The 19,452-nt window shown below is 50.9% G+C and overlaps 1 protein-coding gene across 1 annotated transcript in view; it reads left to right on the top strand.

The window, feature by feature from the left end:
- The window catches only part of LOC144146117 (uncharacterized), a 140,017-nt gene that overhangs the window by 108,258 nt on the left and 12,307 nt on the right, over positions 1-19,452 (top strand). Inside the window, exon 2 of the mRNA XM_077678066.1 lies at positions 13,706-13,892. Coding sequence (XP_077534192.1) covers positions 13,706-13,892 — 187 coding nt within the window. The remainder of the gene's footprint in view (positions 1-13,705; positions 13,893-19,452) is intronic.

Genomic DNA, 19,452 nt, shown 5'->3' with positions numbered 1-19,452 from the left:
CTGCGCACATATAGGCAAAACTATTCTAAATCAGTAAAACCACTGGAATGGTTCGTACATGTTCCCTTTATGCAGCGCCAAAGAAACCTCAGTCGTGCTTGCGGCATATATCGGCACATAACCGACAGAAGCAACGTTCATTTACACGTTATAGTGGTTTTTACGGCAGCGAATAGAATAAACAAGCTAAAAAAGTTCGGCAACTCACGTTCTCTCCCACCAGATGGCGTGCGAGCAGTGCGAGCACGGGAAAATTTAATTGAGTTGAAAAAAAATAGCCACTGTAATAATAACCATGGGTGGAGCCAGAGGGGAAATAAGGAGCCTGAGTTTGAAAGGGCAAGAGATAAGAGTGTAGTCGGTTGCAGGAGCGACAGAAGACTATCGTCTTTCAACGACGTTTGCAGCTTAGCAAGCAGATGCGAGGCCAATTTTTTTCTCCTCACTTGCTGCCTCGCCCTCATCGCATAAACGTGAAGCAACGATTTGAGCTCTTTCCCCCCCCCCCCGCCGCCTGCTCACTTCTCGGGGTCGCATTTCCGCCGCGCAATCGATTGCGGCGGCGGCAGATGCTGTCGGCCGTGTCGCGGGTCACCAGGAAATAATCTGCTTTGCGCGCTGGGGCCACGTCTTTTCCGTGCCCGTATATATGTATGCGTAGACGAAACGGGCGAGTGAGGTGGATGTTTGCGTTGACAGGGTCGCAAGTTCGAAGGCACACGCACCGTCTCCGGAACATGCCACATCGCAAAATCGCGCCCTGGACGTATATACCGCGTACGTGCTTATTGTGTAACCGCGTTCGATTGTAGAGAAACATTTTCCGCGGTCAAACGCGTGACTGCAGTCGGTTTTGTGGTTCTTCGGCATTCTTTTTCTGGACGTTCGTTGTTCGGGACGCGTCAACCCGGTTCGAGTTCCTTTCAGTTGTCGTACGAAACTGGTTTTTTTTTTTTCGCGGCGGAGCACTTAATTTGCTGGTCCGACCCAAATTGTCGCCGTCGTAGCGGAAGAAAAAATAACTTAGAAATGCCAATCATGGCGATCTGCTTGGCGTACTTACTGCTCAAGCGCATAGAAGTGCTCGAAGCATTTTGGATTTTACTAAGGCGAAAACCTCGCATGGTCCGTTCTCCGAAAATCCGGCGTCCGGCGTGCCTACGATGGTACCAAAAATACTTTACCAGCCCTTCTTGAAGAACGTTAAGAGAAGCGCGAAAGATTTCACACATCAAAAGTTCGTCGAAACCTTCGCTAAAAGTACGTTTAAACTTCGATGAAAGGGCGTTAAATCGATCGTCACACCTCCAAAGACCCAAATTGCAAACGAAGAAGGTACCAGGCGACCATTTTTCACGCACTAAGTGATTGATTGGGGGGTTTAACGCGCCGACGCAACGCAGGCGATGAGGCGCGCCGTAGTGGAAGGATCCGGATTAATTGTGACCACCTGGGGATCTTTAACGTGCGCCGAAATCTCGTACACACGGGCGTTTTTGCTTTTCGCCTCCATCAGAAAAGCGGCCGCCGCGACCGGGAATCGAACCCGCGACCTTGTGCTCAGCAGCGCAACGCCTTAGCCACTGAGCCACCGAACGATTTACGTGTGTGCTCATACGAGGTTTATGAGATAAAAGTATACTGTCGTACTCCTTTTTCGTGATCGATGCGTGTATTGTCCTATGTAGAGGCGTTCCTTTTCCGCAATTTTCAAGTAACTGTTTTCACACAACGGAAGCCCAGATTCACGCACGCGCCCTGTGTCAGCTCTTCGGTCGACTCACCGGTCTATGGGGAAATGCGTTAGCTTTTTTTTTTTTTTTTTTTGGACGGAATGCCATCGGTTCCACTAAAAAGCTTCAGCTTCAAAACAAGATTGGCTGGCTCACAATTCTCAGACATCCGCTCAAGAAGACCCATTGACACCAACCATCACAACTGCCGTCGGATGCCCACGGCCAATTCACCAATTCTGATTTGCTGCGACGTCAACGTACCATCGCTATCAAAGGAGCGCAACCACAGGATTGTCTTATAATGTACGAAACAACATCAGCCTCTCGGGATCTGGCAGGTGGCTGGTATAGTAATCCTACGTAGTAGTTGACCAAAAACTGTCTCGCCCCCTCTTTACGGGAATTTCAGCGCCAAACTTTTGTCAGCGCGAGTGATTTTCCGTACTTCGCCCCACTAATGAATGAACTAGCCGAGAACCTTACACCGCTGCACAACTACGTGACAGAAGCAGTGCAATTTACCCAAATTACCGGGCACCACTTGTGACCATAGCAGCCGCCCGGTTAATAGCCCTAAAAGCCGGAGAGAGACAGCTGCCCTCCGGGGGCCGGCGGGGAGCGGGTCGTTCAGGGCCGAAACGTCGTCTAATTGGGCGACGCGAATGTCCCGGAGGCAGGCAGCCGGCCCGGAGGGCCTTTCTCTCGGTCCCAGGGAGGGAAGGGAGGTCAGGGACGCTTCGAACTCAATTCCCACGTGACCGATTCGCATCCGCGGACGACCAGCTTGCGAGCAGCGCCGGGCTGTCGCGCCGTCTATTCCTGGGGTCCACGTAGTAACCCCGATGTTTTCTTTTTCCACCCTTGCGAAGTGCGCCCCGGCACGATGTGTCGCGCAATTAAAGCCGTCGCGTTCGCCTCATTATCGTGCACTGGGCCCTTCTCGGAATGGACCGATCACGCTTTTCGCGTCCCCTGATTCACTCCTTCTGTTTGCTTTCCGTCAGCCTGAGCCAGTGTTGTTCCTCGCCCTTTTCCCGCTCCCGCCTTGGCGCGAGTGAATTTCCTGTTTCCTTTTTTACTCGCCATCAAGCGGTCAGCGAGTAAAGTAAGACCCTTTTTTATCTCGGTGCATCTCTTTCTCGCTCCGAGTGCCGGCGAGCTCTTTCATTTCGCTGCCTTCTTTTTGTTGCGACCTTCAATTACTTTGTTCCACGGTGAAGCCATTGCTGGCCGTGTCTCTTAGGCCTTGTGCTTCAAGCGAGGCCCCTTTGCGGAACGCTATTATTTGCTCTGACAATCGCTTTGTGAGGCACTTTTACTCCTGTTTTATTCCTGCTTCCACGCTGGTTATGCCTCACATTTGCACCTTAATTTCATATTATCGCACCAACGTTATCTTTCCCCGCCTTTGAGCCTTGTACAGGTGGCTATATTCTAAACAAGTGCGAAGGCAGGATTATATTGCTCGGGGCTAACGTTTGTTTTCCTCCGTCCTTTCGTTCGTCTCTGTTTTGGACGTTGTAGAAGTCTTGCGAGTTTTTTTTTTAATTATTATTTTGAGGTCGTCGGCTCTGCCGCTGCGATGCTGGTCAGATTGTCGCCGGAATCGGTGCCGGTTAACGACCAACTGAAGAGAATTACCCCGGGAGAACCGGTTAGGTTACGTAACCGTATTGGCGACACCTCGCGAGCGCGATTGCACCAAGATTGTTCTGTACGTCGCGGGGCGGATGTATATATTTTTTTGTTTTATGCGACAAGGTGCCTTTCCACATACGTTCTGCGGTGAACAGGCCGTAGTTAGCGTTTACCCGGTGAAGTAACATAAGGCGTGTGCCGCTACATTTTTCTGTTCGCCCCGAAGGCTGACTGAGCTGGAAAAGCTTCAACTACAGTAAGAGGCGCCATGAAGCGTGACCAGCTGAGTCACCTAAATTGAGGGCTTGCAAGTAAAAGGCCGTTACGCAGGCCTTGACGCCTGCAAACTGTACACATCGTTTGTTAACGGCGAGAACATGTATGTATTGACATATGACGTCTAAGCACAGTCAAGCTGCCTTTTAACACGAAAGTGTTAAAAGGCAGCTTGACTGTGCTTCTGGATTCACGAAGATTTCACTTACGTCATATCCGTCACGGAAGTAACGCCAGTACAACGAAGCAAGCGGCCTGTAAAGGGTGCTCCCCTGCAGACAGGGTCTTCTTGCGGGGAAGCAACATTTAGTACTAAAGAGTACTTTATATTTCGGGTTGTTCGTTGTCGGGTTTTATATTTTAACAAAGTGTTTTATGCCGGGATAAACCAAGATTTCACTGACGTCATATCCGCCACGGAAATTACGCCGGTACACCTTTGCCGAAGCGACCCGCCAGTAGGACGTCGCTCGCCAAGCTACCTTCAAGACAGCCGCCGCCATGCAAATAATGCTCAGCTGAAGATTTCGCTACACATTGCACTTTCGTGTTTTACCGATTCCTATGACAGAGGAATCAACCGTAGTTTTTTATTGTTTCATTGTTCATTTCTCTTGCGGCCCCAGAATGTGTAGCCACCGAACAACATGGTACTGGGACTGTTGGGACGCGTTAGCAAAACTACTAGCGCCTGTCCCCGCGGGCAAATTCGAGTGAATCGGCTTCAACCATTCTTTCCATCTCTACGTCTCACCAGTCACGCAATAAGGAAGGACGCTATCCTCCAAATACTAAAGCCTGGCCGTTCCTGTGCATGGTTCATCGTACGCCGAGGCCTGTGGTGAAGCCCTCGCGTCCCGCGAAGTCGTCAACGCAACGGCGGATGGACGTCTCTGCTTCCTCAATGGCCGGGGTGGGGCTAGCAGTGGACCACGAAGATAAGGCAGGTAGATGGGATGGAAACAATTACAGGCTTCCAGAGTATGATGATCTTCAAGAGCGGGAATGCGGTCCTTTGCTAGAGAACTCTTGATGCCTTTCTGGAACCTCTTAGGTGGGTAGGGACTCGCGAACCACGGCTACACCTCCTGGACAAGATTGCGTCCATGTCCCGGCTTTCCTGGTCCTGTGATTGGCCATTTTTCGATCTCCGGCAATAGGAAAGAGCCTGCCGGTAGGTGGCACCATGATTGCAGCGCGAGGAAGCCTTCCTGTTACAACAAACGTTCGCCAGTGACGACGACGTCGCACGTGTACAGACACAGCCGATGAACGACGAGGGAGCCTGCGAAGTGCCCGCAACTATACGGCGGAGGCTCAATCCTCCCGCGTGGCGGCCTCCAATGTTCCGACCGACCGAACGAGCCAGATAATGGCGCGGGAATGGAGCCGAATAAAGCTGCAGGAAAGGGAAGCCGGTCGTCCTCCCGGGCCGAAGAGAACGCGCGCGAAGAAACGGCGAAGACATAAAACGCCGTGAGAGAGCACAAAAAATCGTCACAGGTTTCTGGTTCAAGGCTGTCTACTCCGCTGCGCGAAGTCGGCGCCGCCGAGCGTCCGCCAGCGTTGCAGAAAAGTGCACGGCGAGCAGAAAGGAGTCTCTATCCTTTCTTCCTTCCTTCTTTTCTTTATTTCTTCCCGGCAGCGCAGGCGCTTGTCCGAATGCGGCTCCCATAATAGCGGAGTGCTCGCAGGGCAAAAGAAATTGGAGGGTCCGTCTGGTGGACGTCCGCCCGAGCTCGCCGTAGCCGACGAGAAGGCGACGGTGACTGCACGACCGCGAGAGGAACACGCTGACCGCTGGGTCACTTGCGGTTTGCGGCACTAGGGCGCTGCCGCAAGTGAAACGTAATTGGCATGACCTGCCGTGTTAGGTACACTTTTTGGCCTCATCTTGTACGGTGTTCTAGTTGAGAAAGAACGCGTGTATGAGAAAGGTTTCTTGTCTGGGAACATGTACAGGGTGCTTCATTGTTCGGGTGATTGGCGGTATCAAGGCTGCATTTTCACCCTCGATGTCGGCAAGCTGAAGGAGTCGCATAAGATCGCCTTTATACACGTGGGCCGCATTTCTATACAGCGATACCTTTTAAAGCCGGCTATACTGGTTTACATAAATGCATTGCTGGGGATACGTTTTCTTAGCATTTTTAAGATGCCTGATATCAAAGCGTGAAGGCCCTGGGTTATTTTATTGAAAACCTTAATATGACCTCAAAATACAAATAAGTTTGCTTAAAGTCGACTTCACTGCTATACACAAATGTATTGCTGGCAAGACAGTTGTTTGGCATGATATAATCAGTTTGATTATTAAGGTTAGTAATAATATTTTCGTATGTGGTTAAAGTGTGGTACGTAAAGCGTTACAGACAGACAGACAGACAGACAGACAGACAGACAGACAGACAGACAGACAGATTTCCTTGCAGAGTCCACTAAGAAGTGCTTATTACGCATTTAAAAATTGTGGCTTCCGCTGCCAGTTCTCTGGGTGTCTACACAAACAAGCGCACGTAGATACGTTGTCGGAGTGGTGGTATGGCTATGCCGCATTTGGATGCAGCCACAAAAACACAACATGACAATTACGGGAGACGCTTAGGAGTTTCTAAGAATGTGAAGTTGGACCTTGTGCTGATCGACTGTTGAACTTTTTTCTTGGACTTCCATGCTGCCCTCGTCGAGCTGCTGCCCCATCTTCATCCATAGCCACTTCCTCCCGACGGCGGTCACGACGAGCCGAATTTGGGGCTGTCGCCGTGGCTTACTTTTTCGGTCTTCCCCGCCCGCGACATGGGCATCGGGCCTCACCATAAAACACATGCGTCACACACATGCGTCCCCATAAAACAGCCGACTTTCTGCGATCGGTTTCGACTCGTCAACACCCCTCGGCTGTCGGTAACTGGATCTCTGCTCGCTGTTGTTCCTTGGCCGGATTCGCTATCACACCAGCCACATTTTCGACGGTGCCCAACACAACATACATGCCCGATGCCCCGTCAATTGCACTGTAATAAATGTTTCTCCTGCATTAATTCGAGCGGAGAATGCGGACGATCACTTATATTGGTCAAGATGATTCTAGACCCATTTGGAGGAAAGGGGAGGGAGTGAGGCTTTGTGGTGGCTTCAAGACAAAAGGTCTGGATGTGTGTCCCCGAGGAGGTTGGTGGGCTTGGCGGGTGTTCGGTCCCTGCCCGCCGAACCACATTCCCTTGAGCACATGCGTGAAGACGAGCTCGGCGTTGACGCCTACAGCTTACCATACTCTGTTCGCCGGCAGGTATGTAGAACAACGGCACGCAATGGCCATTAAACTGCGCCTGGGGAGTGAGTGATCCGCCATATAGCGCAGCGCCATTCTTACGCGCACGCGGAGTGCGGGTGGCATGCCGTTCTTCGGCCTGCAGAAGCGGCGGTGTGCACGACCGCCCTCTGGGCCCGGGATCATCTGGAGTACGTGATGGAGTGCGCCAGGGCAGCCATGGCGCATTGTGCGTGCATACACGAGAGCACTGGCGTATGTGCCCGGCCTTCCAAAGACCCGCACGCATAGCTGTTTCGCTATCGGTCCGTCGCCTTCTCTTCCCTCTCGTTCATGATGGAATGTGGCGTGCCTCGCTATGGTGACCTCCGCACCCCATCTGCGGTGACCTCCGTGCAGGGGTCGACCGCGGTGTCCGGGAGGAGGCTGATCGTTGCGTAATGTTCGCCTGCCCTGTCCTGAAGGTGCGCGTATGGTGTTGCGTATACGATTGTGAGGACGCTGCATACGCGCGCTATCTGAGCGCGCTGTTTTGCTACGAGTGCATTTTCCTCGCTGCTCATGTGGTGGAAAAGGGCAAAGAGCGACCCGAGGCAGTGGAAATGTACTGGAAGAGCTTTCATCTCGGCATGAAGCATCTGCGGACTCTTTCTGGGGAGCGTTCGCCCGAACGTACATGTGCACAGCGGCACTGCGTGCTTGCGTGCGTGCGTGTGTGTTGTGTGTGTGTGTGGGGGGGGCGTTTGGGTGGGTGCGTGCGTGCGTGTGTGTGTGTCTGTGCGTGTGTCCGTTTTTACATCTATACAGAGTGAGGGAGGTGATAGTGCTTTGTCGTTCTGTTAAAGTGGCTATGTAACGGTAGACCAACAAGCTACCGCCTCTGTCACCGTGAGTTATGCTCAGCTGGCCAATTAAAAACAACAGCCTACAAATACATGCATACATACATACATACATACATACGTACGTACGTACATACGTACATACATACATACATACATACATACATACATACATACATACATACATACATACATACATACATACATACATACATACATACATACATACGTACGTACGTACGTACATAATACATACATACATACAGGAGTAGCTTTTATTCTGTTTACAAAATGACGCTTCGGTGCCCTTTTCAATTGTTCAAACAGCACGGATGAGCACAGAAGTCTTAGTGCGCCGTAGCCAAGCCTGTGCGACAGTGTTCGTCCTGTGATCGCTGCAACACGTGAAACGTACCCTTATTTCCCCGAGCTTTCCCGGTGTTAAGAACAACAACGCGAAACCGACGGAACCACCATCGATCAAGACACGGGCGAAGTCTTCATCAGTCACGCGCACCGCCTCGCAGTTTCATCAGCGAGTCCGCTCCTCTTCCTCGTCGCCAGAACGGCATCCTCGCCCGCGAAGAGGAGAAGGCGCCGAAAAAAAGGGCCCCGCTTCGGGCGCCCCAACCGCCCAGGCCCTCTTCACCTCCGGCACTCCCGGGCGTCGTTTCGGTCATCACTCGGAGGTCCTTCCTCGTCTGCGTGCTTGAGTCTGTCCGGACTCGCACCCTCCCTGACGTTAAAACAGGCCGTTAAAGCAGCGACGAGGCCCCGCTGCCGAGAGGCCACGGCTTTGTTGCTGCCTCGAGGGGGTTACTCCCTCCTGGCTGCGGCAGCCACGTCTGCACTACTGCCGTGCTTCGGCTGACCCAGAAAGACTACAACCCTTCCCTCTCTCTCCCCCTCTCTCTCTCTCTGCAGCCGTCGTAAAAGAGCGCGTCGACACACGGGATAAGCGACGGTGTACGCGGGGAAGAATATCGCGCCAAGGAGAAACAATGATGCTGGGAAGTGGAGAATGCGCCTGCTTCGAGTGGGCTGAGCCTCCGCCGGAATGGGCGAGGGAGAGAGCGGGCAGCGTCTGTAACGAGGATGCGCTCGTGAGCTAGGAATTTGGGAGAACTCCCTGTTGGGCGCGAGTCGGTAGCTGCTCACCCATGCTGTCCGCCGTGCGTGCTTTGGTCGTGTTTGTACTTGCGCGCCATTTTTGGGGCGAAAGCCTCGAGTGCCCCGTTGCGTGAAAAAACCGGTGTTTTTCTTGTCGTCCGGGAATAGGAAATGGCTGACGCTGTAAATAATAATCAAGCGCATCTGTGTTCGTATGGGAATTCAACCCAAGTATCCAGAGTAAGCACCGAGAGCGTTACCGCCAAGTTACCCCAGCATATTGCCAGTGGTGGAACAAGGGTTAGACAGGCGAACGTGACGGTACGTGAGTGGAACAGGTGCATGCCAGCCACGAAAAAATATATGATTCTGGACAAGCTGCGGCTGGAAACGTCGCCTGCAGTCTGCCTACCGAAGTTAATTGCGCCCAAAAGACGCAGGAACGAAAGCGAAGGAAGAGCCGCAAATACGATTTTGCGGTGAAGAAGTAAGTCTTCGATTAGCATCGCCAGGAGAAGCCGTAATTCTCTCGCTTTCAAAGCACGTAAACAGACTCAAGTGTCCCAAGAAAACTTTTATTACGGTGGTGGAAGGAGCGGAATGCAGTCAAGGCGCTGTAGCAGGCGAGAGGCGAGCTGCTTTTTAAATGAACCCTGCAACACGTATTCCGGCTTCGTTTTGTATCCTAAATGTTTTCACAGCGTAGTCAACAAACACACTGAATACTTTGCATAAGGGGTCACAAGGTACATCAGCCAAAAATTACTGATCTACGACCATCACATAACTTCAGAACTTTCTCAAAGAAATTTTCTCTTCTTCCCGGTTTTGGCGTTCTTCGAGCGCTCGAATTACGTTATTAGAGCGGTGCAGCGGCTATTGGCCCGGCGTCCTTTACGTTGCAGCAATAAACGCATTCGGTGGCCACTTTTAAAAAATGTAACAAAGGTAAAGGATCAAAGGCGCATCTGCTGCGACACGCAAATCACGGAATGCCGGTCTGAGCTGGCGATAACTGTAGCTTTCGCAATGCTTCCATACGTGAAGGCCAGAGGGAAAGCGTTTGTCAGCAGTGTTGCAGAGTCTTTTTAAAGGGACTCTGCAACGCTTTCGATAAGCGCTTTCACTCTTTCCTTCGCGTCTGGAACCACTGCGAAAGCTATGGTTATCGCCAGCACGGAGCGGCATTGCGTGATTTGCTCGTCGCACCAGATACGCCTTCCATTTCTGCTTTGTTCTTGCGGCTTATTTTTTTTTTAAGTTGCTATTGAAAAACGTTCATTGCTTCAACTGAAAGAAAACCCGCCAACAGCCGCTACATGGCCTTAATGACGTGATTCGAGCGGTCGAAGAACGTCAAGAACGGTAAAGAGAGAAAAATCTTTTGAGCAAGTTTCCAAGTTATCTGATGAGCATAGAGCAGCAAGTTTTGGCTGAGGTACTTTGCAATCCCCTAATATAAGTACTGAGTATGTTTGGTGACTACGTTCTGCAAGCATTTAAGATTTCAAGAAAAGTTTAAAAAGGTGTTGCAGGGTCCCTTTAAAAGTGCGCAGGATGCAAGGAAAGTTTACGTCGACGAGCTCCAAAGGTTCTCTGAATTGTTCGCGCACGTCGCGGAGCTGAATTTCGCGAGCGCAATCGCCTAACCGATCAACTCTTAAACGCGCACCGCGTAAGATTACCCGGCTAAATGGCGAAATTAGGAGCTCAGCAAGCTCGTTTGAAACGGAGCTGCAGGGGACTATTACGCGCATGTGCTCCCACCGAAAAACACTAAGGCGCCCTGCTCCCCTTTACAGGAAAGAAATAAAGAAGGCGTTAAAATGACCCAGATAAAGGACCACGCCTTTAAGCGCGAGGGGTCAGAAGGCGCCGGTTGATTGTAGTATACGGCTGGCGTATATGACCGTCGGCGTATGCGTGTTCTTTCTTATTACTATGCGTCGTTCCCTTTGCTACATGCGTGGTGACTGACCCCCGAGGAGACCGAAAATTACGTCGTCCCATAAAGAGAAAGAGGGAGGGGGGTGTGGAGTTGGTTGCCTCCCTCGCCTTTCATTTTTCGTTACCGCCGCGGGACGCATTACGGGCTCATTATATACACCGCCAGTCAGGCGCGTGTCATGCAACGTGTAATTTCAACGACCCGCTTCGCGTATACGAGCTCGCTTAGGCGAAAGCGCCGCGCGTTATTGCCACGCGGGGTTTGAAAATGTGAAGATAGAGTCCCTCATATTGCTCGTCACATCAAACGCCAACACGGGTACGACACTGTACTCGGCGTGGGGTGATGAAATGAGAGAGCGTTTTTCATAGTCTTCGGAAAATTCCCTTTCATGCCCATACGTGCCTACAGAATTTCTAAGAAAAAAATCAGCCATTCCACTCTGTGAAGGTGGATGTCCACGGAGCTAAGCTTTTTAGCACACGACATAGAGCTGACGCAGAATTTAGGTATATATTTGCCGTGGTTGAGCGCTGTTAAACCAAGAATGTCGAGATGTAGGGCATGTTTTGCGCCTTTAGTTGCATCGCAAGACGCTGCTCGGCGCAATCGGAGAACGCGCAGTTAACTTGGATTCTGTATCGAGCATTTCCTGGTATTGTACCATTTCCTGGTGGAAAGCACCCTTAAGGCCCAACCACATACACGCGTAAAATCGACGTACTCGCGCAACGACGTACGCTTGTGGCGACATACGCCGCTGTCTTTACGCCGACCGACGACGTCGGAGAGGGCGAGTAACCACATATCGCCGCAACACGCGCGTAAACCAATGGGCCGCGCAGTGTGGCTCGACTACTCCGGACTCAGCTTTGTGGCGACCGGTTCAACTACATTTTAACTCAAATAAAACAAATAATGCCTATTCTCACAAAAATACGTATATTTATACAGAAATAACTAAAACAGTTCTTGGGACATTAGAAAACGTTAAGGATTAGCATGCATACTTGGCAGGCACAAAACCCTCCGCTACATTTGGCGTAAACTGCCTTGCTCCCATAGTTGCTCGTTGCTTCGCGTGTTTTGTCCAGTTGTTTGGTCTCCGTATTTTACAAATTACTTCGTTTTATCGCATAATTAATAGTGAAGTTAGCTTATTTATCAATTCGCTATCCTGTTATGCGACCTGACCACCGATAACATCACCGCCAGAGGTCTACGTCAACGCCGTGTGCCCGAAAGTTTGCGTCGATGTCTGGCGGGCTCTGACTTGGGCGTAACAAGCGCGTACCAATGCATTCGGCGTACGCCCGAGTACGCCCGTTCCTTACGCGCTTACGCCGGTTTACGTCGTTGCGCGAGTACGTCGGTTTTACGCGTGCATGTGGTTGGGCCTTTACTCTTTCCCCATATCCCCCTTTTCCCACCCCTCCCCTTGGAACGAACGAGTGATTAGACGCTTTCACTGCGCAACCTGCACGAGGCGCTGGCTTGACCTTGGGTGCGCTTGAATGTCAGATGGACGCTACGAGGAACGAGCCGTTCTCTGGGTTTGTAGCACTGGAATAAAAAGCTTCGTCTGGAACGCATAGAAGAATTTGTTTCCTCACGTTCAAACAAATCTCAGGTCCAACGTATACGCTCCTCAGGCCAGCTCGCGCCATCTGGTAAATCGCCTGTAAGGCAGCTCGCTGGCGATTCACGGGATAGCGACGTTATTGTGAGCCGCTTTTCCGCCACGGCTTTCTGGTGACAGCGCATTTTTGAAGCAATGTCCCGAATTAGACCCTGATGTGTTGGTTCGCCTTTTTAGTATGCTCCACAGCAAACAGAGTTGTACTACGGTGAAGTTTGAAGGTGGGATAGTAGAGGCACGGACGAAAGTTGGACCGGTTCCACAGCAGAAAACTTCCGAATGTACCAAATGTACCAAACAAAGTTTACTCATTCTCAATACGACACAAAACAATTTTTCTGGCGATTCTATAGATTTCTCTGTTCCTAGAGAGTCCTAATCTACCGCAGGCAATTCACATGAGTTTCCGCGATGGTTTGTTTCCTTCGCGGTTCATCTGCCGAATTTCGACAAATGGGTCAAATTCTTGGCTCATGAAGGGCTTCACTACGGAACACACAAGTTTATTAACGAATGCTGGCAAAATTGCAACACTACTAATGAACATACAGGGTGCGAGGATCGTGATACTTATGCTTTTTGGTAAGCATGTTTTGTTGGGCCCCACTGGGCTCTAGTAGAACCCCATGCTGCACAAAAAAGTAATTAAAAGAAACTGAATACACAAATAACGGAATTTAATTAGTTCAATAAAAGAGGAGAAACAAATTACTGCGGAAATTCTTTTAAATGCTGATTGAAACTCGGTGAAGCGGACATACACCCCTGCGGTAGACTTCTTGAAGTCGGCGCTGTCAAGTACTCTGCCAAGCGCTGTCACGAACGGCCGTAGTCACGAGTACTGACGACACGGTAATGGTAGTAATTCTCGTCTGCACAAGGTAGATGACGCCACATGACTTGCTGTGTACAGTCGGTAAAACGCTTGTCTATAACAGCCGTTTCTACTTCAAGTGGCAAAAAGTGGAAAGCGCTCACGGACACTCTTCAACCAAGCGCTGGGAACTTGAAGTGGTCGGTGTAGACTCCAGAATGGTGCACTAATTTTCTCTAAATTATTTAAAGCCAACACCGCAGAAGGCACAAAGTTCAAATAGCCGTGTTATAGACGAGCGTTTTACCGACTGTACATCTTTTCTTCGTTCATGCCGTCAAAGACCCAGTTCCGCCCAAAGCCGACTCACCCCTGCATGCAGATGTGGTCTCCCTGTCTTAATTTGCCCCCGTCTTTTTTCTTTTGCGCAGGTGATGGTTGTACTGGGAGCGTACATAGACGGCTTCTGGAGCCCCTGGCACGACATGGCCGCCGTGTGGCTTCGGCTGGCGCAGGGGTTCTTGTTCCCCCTGGTGCTCTGCCTCACCGACCGCCACCACTGGACGGCGCTCAAGAAGACGCTGCAGAGGAGGTCCGCCTCGGCCGACTTCACCGGAGGTGAGCGCCGCTCTCGTTTAACCTGTCAGAAAAATTTACCCCGCTCCATCTCCATTCGCCGTGCCCCACTATACGGTACACAACAAATGCTTGTAGCGGACGGCACCCTTGAGAACTAGTTCCCTAAAAACACACACAAACATGCAAGTACGAGTAATGGTATATGTCCGAAAACAAAGGCACGATGGTGCGCGTCTGTCTGTAGCAACCCACCAAACCTTTCGGGGCATGGCCTGAATCTAAATAGAAGCACCGGCTTCGCGAACAGCTCACCTGACAGTTTTGTTTATGCCTTCCTCTGTATTAACAATTAAAATTGGGCTTTTATTCCGGTTTAAATTAGGCCACACTGGATGTAAGCGCATGAAGGTGTATTATGTTTTGTCGGCTCACGAAACTTTTTTTCTTCTTTTTGCGAGGGCTACGAAATGTACGTGCTTTTTAAAATACAAAAACGTAACATTTTGTTTGGTATTCCTGGTATGATTGCTTTGGACAGTTTTAGCTTTGTTGTTTGAGGGGTATACAGAGAAAGGTATAGAGAGTAGGCGGACCTGGAGAGGTGCGCCTGCCAGTTGCACGTCTTGCTCCGGTGAAGCCACTTTGAGGCTGAAAATACCGAAGTGCACTCATTCTGCCACGCGTACACAGACTAACGTAGCTTCGATGTTTATTTCAAGCGACGGAATATCTTCAGACCAAACTTTCATAAGAGTAATTAAAAGCTTTCGCGCCTCGTGCAAGAAAACAAAATTGAAGACTACCCGCCGTGGTGGCTCAGTGGTTAAGGCGTTGTGCTGCTGAGCACGAGGAAGCGGGTTAGATTCCCTGCCGTAGCGGCCGCTTTTTTTATTTGTTGTTGTTGGAGGCGAAAAGCAACAACGCCCGTGTGTACGATGTTTCGGCGCACGTTAAAGGTACCCAGGTGGTCAAAATTATACCGGAGCTCTCCACTACGACGCGCCTCATCGCCTACGTTGCGTCGGCGCGTTAAACACTACAATAAATAAAAAAATAAAGACGACGAACGTAATGCGGTTATTCAGTGTTTACATGGCTTGCAGCTTCAGCCAGCTCTGCCTTAAAGTTAGTCTATCGTAAATTATCACGAATTATTACTAGTAGGACCATCCCGGAACACTAATATTTTCCATCGCTGCGAACTCCTTTTCGCTACCTTCACCGCACCTTAAGTGCGCTTGTCATGGTGATGGGGGGGGGGGGGGGTGGTGATAATGGCGAAGGCGAGGTAAGTAGGCGAGACCTTACTTGTAACAGCGGAGCTGTAAAAGTTCAAAATTCTCAAAAGGTTCCTCCAACAGGCACACGAAGAAAATTACCATCCTTTTTTTCAACGCTGTGGTGCGCAGTTCGGTTTGTGCGGGGACAGATAACGTTGTACAGGATGATGGTCTGTCTGGCTGCAAGTATGCTGTTCATCCGCTTCGAGCGGGCCCTGATTAGCTGATGGTCGACGACAAGGATGTGACGTAAAACAAGCAAGGCGAAGTGTGGGTTTCAGCGCACACGTCAGAGGTTCCGCAACCTCAGGCACGTCACTACTTGAAACGGACGCTAAACGGGCGTCTTTAAAACGAAAACTCAGAATTGCACCCCAGACCGGAAAGGGTCGGCCACAATGTCCTCATACTTGCGCTATTTCGTTTTCTTTTTCTCTTAGCTTTGTTTTTATGCGACATACACCGCGCCTTGTGACGGTATGATGACACTTCCGGTGAATGATACGTAGTGGACACAGGATGCGACCATGGGGACAGATCATAACAGTGCAGTGGATCTTCCAAGCAGCCATTGTGTCGAGCACGATAACTTGCGTGCCTTGAAGACCTTCACGTCCGCTTCCGCATTCGCATAGGGACAGCAGATATGCTCTGCGACAGATCATTGGGAGGAAAAGGAAGCCACCGTTGCGCACACACACGGACAATCCGGATGTCGTGGAGACGCTTCTCCCAATCATCACGGCCGTCCATAACTTGCCGTGATGATCACACGCGGCAGCCCCACTAGTTCTCAATTTCTACACTTCGTCGTCCCGGCAGTGCCTTGTAAAACAGCGAGGGACCGAGCCCCGCCCTCTGTCGGACGCTCCCATCGGAACGGTTTCTTTTGTTTAGACCTCACTCCCCGGCGGTGCACGGTAGCCGAGCCACCGGCGCAGGAAGGCACCTCGTTGGCGAGCTGGTCTGTTCGCCCGGGGGCGTTTGCTCTTGTCCGGCGCTCTTCTGCGAGGGCCGTAGTCACGGTGGCTGTAGTCGTTGTTCCGGCCGATTGCCCATTGTGCCATTGTCCGCATGGGTAGCGGGCCGGGGAAAGGGAATAGCCGTCACGGCTGTTCCTATACAGCGGCCGAGCACACACGGACTTCATTTCGTCGTCGTCGTCGTCGTCTCCAGTGCGCTGTACTACGGCCAACAAGAAGCCGCCCCGCTGCCGCCTCTGCGGAACCAGTCCCGGTCCAGATAGCGGAACCGGTGCTCTTGTTTGGAAGGTCGCGGGCGACGCTGCATCTCGTCCATGCACTTCTACAGCCGGTGGCACCTTTCCCCTCGCGCTCGAGTGCTCGCGGGAGCGGCGACGCAGCGCATTCACCTTCGCCGTCGTCGGAAGCGTCCGGAACGGCTTGTTCTTGAGCGGCCTGTTCTGTTTGTCCGTCCGACGGGCGAGCGTTCGTTTTTATTTCGCAGCCCTGAGCTACGGGCCCTGCGGTGGCTTTGGAGCGATACGTGGTCTGTCTGATCACTGCTTCCGAAAGGGAAATGCGGCGCTCAACAAGGGGCGTGTAAGCTCGAGCCGACTACTTCCGGCGCTACATTCTTAGATTGGCGGGTGTCTTCGACACAATCAATTACACTGACCACAAGTTTGTGCTGATTGGGAGGCGGCACAATCAACCCGCTTGAGTTGGTGGTTCATTTACCGTTACTGCTGGGTCGTACTATTTATAAATTACAGCCATTTAATTTGGGAATTGGATCTAATTACAGTGGACGTCCAGGACGGGCAGAGTGGAGGAGTGCAGTTTTACGAGGCGTGTCTGGCGGTTGCCGTACCGTCACAATTATTGGCTGGCGTCACTGTCAATGAAGCTCCGACGTACTCAAAGATGAGGGGCTGGTGATTTAAGGTAGCTAAACGGCTGTTGAGGTGCATTTCCGAGGTGCAATAGGGAACAAGAACTAGAAAAAAAAACGTCCCCTTTGGACCATCCGCTGATGGCTATGGTTAATCAACATCGACGTCAAGCCGCCACAGCACTTCGCACACTTTGCATGGCCTTTATGGGATTTATGGGAACGCTTGCCGTAATGGAATTGCTTGCAGTGCCAAGGTTATCGCACTTTATATATAAAAAAGGCAGGCGAAGGTATTTCCGAACTACCGGTCCAGCCGCTTGTATCGGTGAATTTTTGAGTTCGAATAATTACTTACAAAGTACCCTCCTATCAAAAGTGCACTCGAAAATGTCGTAACAGCTGCCGCTGGCGTAAGCAGCACCACCAACCCACTCACCCACCTACTCATTCACAGGCACACACACTCACACGCAGTCTTTCCTGGTCTGCCTAAGCGCGAAAACTTTCTTCTGTCTGTCTGTCTGTCTGTCTGTCTGTCTGTCTGTCTGTCTGTCTGTCTGTCTGTCTGTCTGTCTGTCTGTCTGTCAAATCAGTCAGAAAAGAAATACGTGTAAAGAAATATCAGCAGTCGCTGGTAGGTCCTCACTAAGAAACGCACCGATCACCGATTGGGGAGGGGGGGGGGGGGGCGGCGGGGAGGGATTAACAACTGGTGGCTGACGTATCACTAGTAACCTCTTCTCAGTAGTGACTCAACCGTCGGTTACCCGGTGGGTGATCACTTGTGAGTGACTGTAAGGTCACCCATCGATGACCAACTGGTGACAGGTAGCTTATTAGTCACCAGCAGAGCCTCTGGTGAACGTCGTATCGACCACCGAGCTCGCGGTACATGTACGTACCTTCTCCGCGGAAGTTGCTGATCCGCTCCGGAGTGCATGAGGGGACAAGTTGAAACTAAATCTGTATTCTCGTATACTGTACGAAACACAAACTAGACAACCGATATGATTACTATGAGCGCTACGTAGGCAGAAACGCTACAATCTTTCCACGTCACTTACAGCGAAGCAAGCATACGCGCTTTCAATTTTTAAAGCGAAAGCATTATTAGTGGGACCCATGGCGTCCTGTCAAAAAGCTTATGTGTTTCCCCATAGACCGGTTGGTCGACCGAAAAGCTCCGATAATATCTCTGGACACACGGCGCATGCGTGAAAACCGGGCTTCAATTGTGTCAAAACGGTTACTCGAAAATCGCGAAATAGAAACGATTCTAGATAAGACAATGCACGCATCGATCATGAAGATGGAGAATAATACTACACCCTTATCTCATAAACCACGTATCAGTACGCATTTAGATCGTTTGTAGATGCGTTTATAGTGCGCGAAAAATCGTCTCACGTGTTCGTTCTTCGTTTGTGATTTGAATGTTTAAAGATTTGACGATCGATCGGATGCACTTCCTTGGATTGGACGAAGCTTTCCCCCATCTCTTCATCATCATCATCACCAGCCTATCTACGCCCACTGCAGGGCAAAGCCCTCTCCCTCCAATTATCCCGGTCCTGTGATAACTGCGACCAATTTATTCCCGCAAACTTCTTGATCTCATCTGCCCATCTAACTTTCTGCCACCCCCTGCAACGCTTGCCTTCTCTAGGGATCCACTCTGTTACCCTTAATGACCAACGGTTATCTTGCCTTCGCATTACATGCCCTGCCCACGTCCATTTCTTCTTCTTAGTTTCTACTAAGATGTCCTTAACACGCGTTTGTTCCCTGACCCACTCCGCTCTCTTCTTGTCCCTTAAAGGAGTACTGACACCAAATTTAGAGGCCTAAATAACGATATAATTGGCTTCAGTAGTTTGTACAGATTACCCACAGAAATTTTTGGAGCGATCCGAGGCTGGAAACGCATCAAAAATCGATTTTAATTGCCCTGGCCGCGAACTATTACAAATCGGCAGCACTAGCGAAATCGCTTAGGGTGTGACGTCAGGCTATCCGCGATTTTGCGGCCGATTCAGCATGACGTCATACAGTTGTTTCCGGAACCGGAAGCGATAGCCTGCGCTGTTGTTGTGGGCGGTCTCGCTTCGATAGGAGGTTTGGCTTGGCTGCGGTACCGCTGTGAGCAAGGCTTGCGAAGTGCGCACTTCACGTTTCCGCGCAGGTATTGCCATCTCTCGACCGGTCGGCGCACCGCCCGCCGCGCGCCGCGGGGGGCCGGTCAGCGTATACGCTTGCATCGCGGCAGATATCTGATCGCCGCTTTTAAAATAAGCCCTGATAACAATCCCAAGCACAATTTTTCACCACACTAACACCTACTTTCTCGCATGTGGAACTTCATTTTAACGATCAGATTGATTCAGAAGAGCAGCGACAAGCGGTTGCTACCGTCTTGCTACCGTGGTCTGCGCCGGATCGAGCCGCTGAGTGTCCGAGCTGGC

Source organism: Haemaphysalis longicornis, unplaced genomic scaffold (assembly GCF_048455015.1).
Source record: "Haemaphysalis longicornis isolate Haplotype H1 unplaced genomic scaffold, Haemaphysalis longicornis Haplotype H1 scaffold_7, whole genome shotgun sequence".
NCBI lineage: Eukaryota > Metazoa > Arthropoda > Arachnida > Ixodida > Ixodidae > Haemaphysalis > Haemaphysalis longicornis.
Note: the sequence above shows the minus strand (reverse complement) of the source record. Positions and strands in the feature narration are given on the sequence as shown.